Genomic DNA, 9,504 nt, shown 5'->3' on the forward strand with positions numbered 1-9,504 from the left:
GTGTGTGTGTGTGTATGGACCTTTTTTTCCACATGCACAAATGCATACACATATGATCTTGGAATTATGCAGGTGCAGACCCAATAGCCAAGATTTGCAGCATCACATGGCAATGCAATATCATTTGCAGCATCACACGGCAATGCAATATTATTTGCAGCATCACACGGCAATGCAATATGATTTGCAGCATCACACGGCAATGCAATATGATTTGCAGCATCACACGGCAATGCAATATGCTTTGCAGCATCACATGGTAATGCAATATGATTTGCAGCATCACACGGCAATGCAATATGAGTTGCAGCATCACACGGCAATGCAATATGATTTGCAGCATCACACAGTAATGCAATATGATTTGCAGCATCACACGGTAATGCAATATGATTTGCAGCATCACACGGCAATGCAATATGATTTGCAGCATCACACGGCAATGCAATATGATTTGCAGCATCACACGGCAATGCAATATGATTTGCAGCATCACATGGTAATGCAATATGATTTGCAGCATCACACGGTAATGCAATATGATTTGCAGCATCACACGGCAATGCAATATGATTTGCAGCATCACATGGCAATGCAATATGATTTGCAGCATCACACGGCAATGCAATATGATCTGCAGCATCACATGGCAATGCAATATGATTTGCAGCATCACACGGTAATGCAATATGAGTTGCAGCATCACACGGTAATGCAATACGTTTGTATGTTTCGTTTGCAGGCCTTTACCATTGTTACATGAGTATTGCATTCATCTGCCAATCCATAGATTAGCATTTTCTGCAGCGGTAGGCAAAATAATCCAAAGTGGTATTGTTGGTGGCAAAGATGGGTGACCACCCTAATATGATTTCTTTTAGTATTCATCATATTTTTTGTCTTTCGTTGTCAAGTTTATGCTTATGTTACTCATTTCTAAACTAACTTGTAACTGTGTTTTAAAACGGATCATGCATAAAATATTTGATATTCTCTTTATCAGTGCTATTAGCGGCAGTAGTGGAAGTATTTTCATCGGTCGCAGCTGCCTTTTATCTATGGATACAGCGCGTGTCTAAAGATTAAACCCGAATGGAAAATTGTGCAATTGAGATTTTGCACATGTGCATGTTTGCCGTCTGTTAGCATACCCCAGACTGGTCCTTGGAGACCGGAGGCGCTCCTGCAGCTTAAAATACCCGTCCCACGGTAAAAGCAAAGCCACGTTAAGAGCCGACTGTAACAATGATTGAAAGGAGAGTTAAAAAGGCCGGTCTTAGTCCAGCTCATAGACGGTATGATAAGAGCCCAAGTACCATGACCCCTAATCACTATCATCCACAGACCACACCCCCTGTGTGTGCATGTGTGTGTGTGTGTGTGTGCATGTGTGTCTATTTCGGTCTACTCGTGATAGACATAGGGGGACAATGGGGAGGCTGAGCCATATACTTTGCTATGCTCTGAGCCTCATCACTCTCTACTTATCTCTGTCAAGCGTACCCGTAGAGAAAGGTAAGGCCGTGCACCTCTCATATTCTGACTGCACTTAGCTTTTAGAAAGACAATTTAACGGCCAGTCATTGTTGCTGAAGTGCTCTCGTCCGCCGTGTGTTTTTAGGTATCTTTGTGTTATTGGCTTTTTCTGAGCGTTGAAATACGGCCTCCATCGATTCAAAAACCGACGTCAGCGGTCAAACTGTTAAATTTGTGGACGATGGCCTTACGTAGGACCCCTTTTTTTCCTGCTGGCATCATAATTTTAACATAATCCAACAGCGGTGAAATAGAGTTGTTGTATTTGTAATGTTTGCCGTATCATCTGTTGTAGTAGTCTGTCAACAAGACCAGGGATCAAGGCTGAAATTCTGGGTTTGTGTTTTTTCTTCTATTTTTCTTCATCTTTTCCATCGCTATAAATAATTCACTATTGATGATTCACCAACAAGACCCAGGAACTTCACTCGGTGCCGTCATGAACACTTCCTCCTCCTGTTCACTTTTCTAGCTGACATGCTGCTCAAGCTAAAATACATCTGAGTCCACGTACTGATGGACTGAACAAGGCTGCACACGTCTTATGAGACGTGGCTGGTCTCGTTCCCCTGAGAGTAGACGTTATTACTCAGAACACAGAAAACTATTATCCAGCTCACCACGGCATCCCTCTTACCACCTACAGCTCCAGCATATAGAACAGAACACAATACAATACAATACAATAGAAAAGAGAGGAATAGTATAGAATAGTATAGTATACAATAGAATAGAGCAGAACAATACATCATAGTATAGTATAGTATGGTATGGTATGGTATAGAATACAATACAATAGAATACAGCAGAGTATAGAATAGTACAGTATAGTACAGACTAGACTAGTATAGAATACAATAGAATAGAGTATAGTATAATATAGAATACAATAGCATAAAATAGAGAAGAACAGAATAGCAAAGTGTAGTATAGAATAGAATAAAATAGAATACTATAGTATAGCATAGAATAGAATAGCATAGTATAATACAGTATAGTATTGTATATAATACAATAAAATAGAATAGAGCAGAACAGTACATGGTAGACTAGAATACAGTACAATAGAATAGAATAGAATGGAATACACTAGAATAGAGCAGAAGAGTACATTATAGAGTAGAGTAGAGTAGAGTAGAGTAGTAGCCAGTCTTAAACAGATAAACAAATGATGCTAATGAATTATAGACATATATTACACAAATAAATTATATTTATAATTATAGTTATTATATGTAAATCATAATTATACTAATGAATTACAGTGATATGCTAACACTATTATATTTTCATACCAAAATGTTATACTGATATACTATCCCACTAATTTACTAAAACTAATAAATTATACTAAGATAAATTACTAATTATATTAAGCCTACTATCATACTATAAAATTAGACTAATTACTGATATCGTATGGAAATGAATTATACATATATATATTAATTATCAATTAAATCATATTAAATTATAATATTAGTATTCACATTTTTTTCCTACATCTATCTTAATATTCCGCTTCTCATTTGTTATTTGTTGAGCACTTCTATCAACACCATTGATGGTTTCTGGGGAAAAAAACGTTTTATATATATATATATATATATATATATATGTGTGTGTGTGTGTGTGTGTGTGTGTGTGTATATGTGTATATATATATATATGTGTGTGTGTGTATATATAGATATATAGATATAGATAGATAGATAGATAGATAGATAGATAGATAGATAGATAGATAGATAGATAGATATAGATATATAGATATATATAGATAGATGTAGGAAAAAACTTTTAATACATATACATATATATATATATAAAATGTAGACATATTTTTAAATATATATATATATGTGTGTGTGTATTATAAGTTTCTTCCTACATATATATATATATATATATATATATATATATATATATATATACACACACACCATGTTCTTAAAGTTAGTTGGTCGGCTTCAATTCGAGGATTTTGACCTGCTGTGTTTTGAGGCAGATTGAACAAACCTCTTAAAAATGCAGCTTCAGTTCCCAGAAAAGTGTCCTGGGGTCTATTTGTGTCCCGTCTTTCTCCGGTGGGAAAGTGCAGAAGAACGCCGGTCTTGTTATCTCGCTGCCATGTTGGGAGATGCTTGCACGGCCATCCTCGTCTGCCATCACTTTCTTTTTTTGGGCGGATGTGCCGCTATCGGTGGCGGAGGTGGCTGACTGATACTGGCCATGCCTGCCTCGGTTCACGAGGGCAGGGATGAGAGGGATGTACTAGCATCTGACTAAAGTATTATCCGTGTTAAAAACAGTCACGCCGTACGGCAACCGAAGGCATTTTTAACCGAGGGCCCGGTCGGGAATGCCGGCGAGTCCGCCGGGATTGGCAACTTAACCCCAGGTAATGTTTGATTAAAGGAGACATGTGCGGAGCAGCGGGCCACACATGTACCGGGTATTCCCCCACCTGTAACACTATACAGAGCACGGCTTACAGGGCTGCATGTGTGGCTGCACACTATGTGCAGTGCAACTGCGATGGAAGTCATAATTAAGACCCGCCGGGGCCGTTTAGGGCCTCTGTGTCGAGCACTTCAGAGGCAAAAGGTGTTATTTTTGTCTTCCAGGGGGAATCCAAACAGCCAAGATGCCGGAGCAAGCGTAAGTGTATTGTGTTTCTGCACCTTTTCCCAAATCTAAATCAGTGTGCACGCTACGTATGGCCCCGAGGCAACGTGTGGAGTTTATCTATAGACAGCGACGGAGAGGTCATTCAAATGTCAACATGAGAAAAAGTGTTTTCTACTGATAACGCCGAACGATGGTCGTCTCACTGTCTCTCTTGTGTTCTCTCCACATGTTATAACCACGGTGCACCCGCAGACCAGAGGTAGGATTTCACGAGTCTCCATCACTAGCAAACACACTGCAGTGTGAACCGGCGCTCATCTAAACCATGCAGTGGCCTTATTATGATAATAATAATAAAAAAAAACCTGCTTCTTACAGAGGAAACCTAAGATTTCTGCCTCGCGCAAGCTCATGCTGAAGGTGAGTCCCCGCAGTAAGCGGACGGTGCATCCATGAGGCGGAAAGCTGCATGAACGGAGCGACAAAATCTCCCTTTCTGCCCGTGTCGTGTCAGAGCATGATGGTGGCCAAGGCCAAGGAGGACCTGGAACAGGAGATGGTGGAAAAGGAGGAGGAGAAGGAGGTGTATCTGGCGGAGAAGGCTCCTCCCATACAGACCGGGAGCATGTCCTTAGCAGAACTCAAGGTAGGACGGGGAACGTTTATCTGAAGACGAACACGTCGTTGTTTCCCCTATACAATCTGACTGCTAATCTATTTGACCATATCTGATCTACTGAGTGGGGGTCACGCCTGCAAAACCAACCTGCAGCCATTATGTATACTGCAAAACAGAGCCACAAGGATAGTTGATAATGTAGGATATCGTGAACACACCAACAAGCTATTTTTAAAGTCAAGTGTTTATATATATATATATATATATATATATAATATATACAATATATACACAATATACACAATATACACAATATATATATATATATATATATATATATATTCTTTTCATTTTCCTTTTTGTAATGTATAGTAGCTGAATTAACTTAAGAGTAGGTGAGAAGGGGTAGGAAGAAATAAGTGTACACTTCCTCCTACCCCAGATAGCAAAATTGCTGTGGCCCGGACCCGTCCCACACCGACACTTCATCCGGCCCACATACCGAGTGGAATAATGGCACTTGGGCGGTCCGCTCCTGTTTGCCAGATCTGGGCCAGAACTGAGCCATAGCAATGCCGCATGTGCCACATATTTGCCAAAGGTGGTCCATATTTGTTTTGTGATATTTGGGCCATATTCACCATTTACCACACAGGCCACTTCAGGGTCACATCCAGATCACATGTTGGCCCCAGAGCACCGCATCTTTGCCCAAAAAAGGCCCGCATTTGATTTGGCATATTTGGGCCATATTTGCTATTATACATGTGGGCCACTTCAGGCTCACATCCATGTTGTCAGGGCCAGAAGAAGGCCGTCAGTGCCGCATCACTGCCTGAAGTGGCCCACATCCGGATGCTGTCTGGGGCTCCTTTCCAACATGTAACAAGTAATCTGATGCGTACGGAGATTTGTTTGCGGAGTTTGATGTGTGGATTTGTCGATCACTTCAGATTGCTGGCGATGGATTATCTGTATGTTATATCCTGCTTGTTCACGTGTTCGAAATAAACCATCACTCATTGATTTTTCACAATCAACACACACGTGAAAAACAAAATAAATCACAGGATACAATTTGCCATCCATACCCCCCCACCCCCACCCCATACAGACATTATGCCAGGAGCTACACTCCAAAATCGACGTGGTGGATGAGGAGCGTTACGATATCGAAGCCAAAGTGCTGCTCAACACCAGAGAGGTAACAGAAAACGACGGCTAATGATCAAAGTGACAAGAGGTGGTTACGTGACCTCCATACCTGCAGCGGACAGATAAGACAGTGGCAGATAGGCCATGTCCAGCTGCTCCCCACATGGCTGTTGTGTAGACCTATTCAAACTATGGGTTGCAGAAGGGGGCCAGGCGGGGTGCCGGATGCTCACAATGAACAGATTTTGCTTGGCGATGGAGAAATAAGGGCTTATTTGTTTTCTTTTTTCCTTTTCTTTTGCGACCGGATACCAGCTTTTTGTTTCAATAAATAGGGAAGGAAAGGGTCAACGAGCAAAGCAAGGGTTTAACTGTGTTGCAGACGATCGCGGTAATGTTTCATGTTGACGTGCCTCGTCCCTTTCGTTCGCTCATTAGTTGGCCACGAATGAAAAAGGGAACACTGCACTGATGAACGACACAAAAAGGACTGTTAATGACCTCGCTTTTGGATCAGCAATGAGACCTTATTGCCTACTTTAATGGCACGGTGACGCAGTGGTTAGCGCCGTCGCCTCGCAGCAAGAAGGTCCTGGGTTCGAACCCCGTGGCTGTCCAACCTCGGGGCTCATCCCAGGCCGTCGTCTGTGTGGAGTCTGCATGTTCTCCCCGTGTCTGCGGTGGGGTTTCTCCGGGTGCTCCGGTTTCCCCCGCCATCAGAAAGACATGCATGTTAGGGTAAATACTCCTGTCTGTGCCCCTGATCGAGGCCCCTGATCGAGGCCCCTGATCGAGGCCCCTGATCGAGGCATGGCAAGACGAGCTGGAGTCGGTCCCCGGGCGCTGCACGGCCCACCACTCCTAGCTACACAGCTAGGATGGGCTAAGTGCAGGGCGTAATTTCCCTACGGGGATCATTAAAGTATATCCAAATTAAAAAAAAAATACGTCATCGACGAACAACACAATAACGACCGTTAATTATCTTGTTTTGGATGAGTAATGAGAATTTATTGCTTATTTTAATGCAAAAAAAATATCTGCCGGGTCCCGGGCCAAAAAATATCCTCCCAAGTGGGTCATGAGAGAGATTGGGAAGTGCCGGTCTTGGTTGTAAACCTGCATGCCGTGTGACCCCCCTCCACAGATCAAAGACCTTAACATCAAAGTTCTGGACCTGAGAGGGAAGTTCAAGAGACCCAGCCTGAGGAGGGTGAGGGTCTCGGCCGACGCCATCCTGCGCTCCCTCCTGGGCTCCAAACACAAGGTCTCCTTGGACCTGAGGGCCAACCTCAAATCCGTAAAGAAGGACGACACCGAGAAGGTGTGTTCAGAGGCGGGACGGCGATCTGACTTTACCACACGGTGCAGCTAAAGGCACATTTTGGGTGACACACACACGCACAAACCGCGGCTGTAACAAAAATTGTTTAAAAGAGCAATTAAACTCTACACAAGTTTGCTAGCTACCTTGTAAAGGTGAAAAAGCATCGCCGCAGCAGCTAAAATGAATGGTGGGTCTGTTAGATGCAGATTTATACATGAGCAAGTATTGATTATTATGAAGTATTGATCAGTAGCTTTGTCAATACTTGCTCGTTGCCACACCTAAATCAAACGGACGCATCCATCATTAATGTCATCGGTTGCAACTGTACTTATCCTACAGTCAGGCCCGCCCACAGAAATGGGTGGGCCCCTGAAACGGCGCGGTGAATACCCCACCCAAAAAAATCTGCTTTACTCATATCAACGCATGTGCAAAATGAAAACTGAGAGCGTCTTACTCATTAATGGGGGCTACATAAGCACACACACACACACTAATAGAACTAATAGAAATCAAAAACACCAAGGCCAACAAAGATCTGCTACACTTACACCACACATTTCTTAGTAGATAATTCAATTTCCTACCTTATGGCTTCATCTGTGCCTCTTATACCCCCCATCTACCTCGTCTTACTGGATGCAAAGTCCTTTATAATGTCTTTAAAGTCCACCACCTGTTTAGACAGTTCACACTCAATCGCAAATACTGACATTATCGTTGCTTATATTTAGGATGAACATGATTATTGCTGGCCTCCATGGCCCCCGATCGGCAGGGCCCCAGAACGCTTCCCCCTTTCCCCCCTCTCATAGGCGGCCCTGCCTGCAACGCTAACATCACTAGGCCCCAAGATCCTCCCGGCACTTAGTATAGACGGTTTTTCACCTTCAGACGGTATTTCTGAGCTGGAGTATTTTGCAGACGTTACTTAATCGAAGCAACTTACGATGGGTTCAGCGGTTTGATAGGCCTGAAAGAGACACAGTCAAAGCAGCCAAACAACGGATTTATCAAGTCCAGACTCAAGCTGTAATTGTAGCCGAGGAAGTTTGCATGGACAAACAATTTGACTTGGACTTGGGGCGCGGGGGGGGGGGGTTGCTCACATAGGAACAAGGCACATCACCATAAAGACTAAACATATATAAATCAGGAACATGTGGAAACTATCCAAGAGAGTACTTGTACATTTCAGAATATCAAGTGGCCAAGGGAGTAAAGAGATTTAAGTATTACAGTTGTTTTGAACATAATGGCAAGTCAAACCACTTGAGATAATTTGCACAAACATCCCCGTGTCCCTCTAGGGTCTAAGGCTATAGAGCGTCATACGTCATATTTCATTTCATTTTGTTGTAAAGCTCCTCGGGACGACTTTGTGATTTCGGGGCTAAGCAAATAACTTTGTCTTGACTTTAGGAGAAGACGGTGGAAGTGAGCGACTGGAGGAAGAACGTTGAGGCCATGTCCGGCATGGAGGGCAGGAAGAAGATGTTTGACGCAGGCGCCACCCAGTAAATGGCGCTTCACGCACCGGCATTGTACACCTGACCTTCACATTCGACGTCCGATTATCCTGGCTTGTCACCCAGCAGCTCCCAGAGTTCTGAATGTGACCATGAATGCATACGTTTTTCCTCTTTGTTCATTTACAGGGTCACCAACAACGTTTTGTCAGCGTCTGAGTGCACCGTGTTTTTATATACAGTAAATCAGCTTTCAGTCTTCGAAAATCATGACCCTTCGCCATGTGCGCTCATATTTTACTGTACCACTTTACAATAAGACTACCCTCGTAAAGGGTTTATGAATGGTTCATAATTAGTTCATTAATTAGATTGTGAACACTTTATAAATCATTAATAAGCTGTTATAACACATTAGATAAAAACGACAACCGTGACCTGTTGCTTGCCAAATAGTGAGCCCACAGTTCTGTTAAGCCTCAGATCTCATTGGTTACTTAGCTAGCAGCTAGCAAGCTCTGCTAGCAGCTAGCAAGAGCTGAGATTTATCAGAATAGATAAAAAGTGCAGCAGTAACTTGGTCTTACCAAATAGTGAGCCAGCATTAACGTACGAAAACTGTTACAACTTGTTTATAACTGTTTATTAATGATTTATAAAGTGTTTACAACCTCATTGATAGTCTAATTATAAACCATTTATAAATCCTATATAAGGGTAGTCTCATTGTAAAGTGGTACCTGTTTTGCAGGAAATAAACACAG

At 42.5% G+C, this 9,504-nt stretch overlaps 1 protein-coding gene across 1 annotated transcript; it reads left to right on the forward strand.

Annotated features, from left to right (window-relative positions):
• Positions 1–4,553: 4,553 nt before the first annotated feature.
• Positions 4,554–9,203, forward strand: LOC130107110 (troponin I, slow skeletal muscle-like). Its single transcript, XM_056273525.1, has 4 exons — positions 4,554–4,813; positions 5,901–5,990; positions 7,089–7,265; positions 8,694–9,203. Exons 1-4 carry the CDS (start codon positions 4,637–4,639, stop codon positions 8,790–8,792), a joined length of 543 nt encoding a protein of 180 aa, XP_056129500.1. The 5' UTR covers positions 4,554–4,636; the 3' UTR covers positions 8,793–9,203.
• Positions 9,204–9,504: the final 301 nt, after the last annotated feature.

This window comes from Lampris incognitus, chromosome 2 (assembly GCF_029633865.1).
Source record: "Lampris incognitus isolate fLamInc1 chromosome 2, fLamInc1.hap2, whole genome shotgun sequence".
NCBI lineage: Eukaryota > Metazoa > Chordata > Actinopteri > Lampriformes > Lampridae > Lampris > Lampris incognitus.

Excerpts from the sequence above, each read along its gene's own strand:
- LOC130107110 (XM_056273525.1), top strand. The coding sequence starts at position 4,637 with ATGAACGGAGCGACAAAATCTCCCTTTCTGCCCGTGTCGTGTCAGAGC. Across the intron at positions 4,814-5,900 it reads TGTCCTTAGCAGAACTCAAG|ACATTATGCCAGGAGCTACA; the intron begins GTAGGACGGGGA and ends CACCCCATACAG. Across the intron at positions 7,266-8,693 it reads AGAAGGACGACACCGAGAAG|GAGAAGACGGTGGAAGTGAG; the intron begins GTGTGTTCAGAG and ends TCTTGACTTTAG.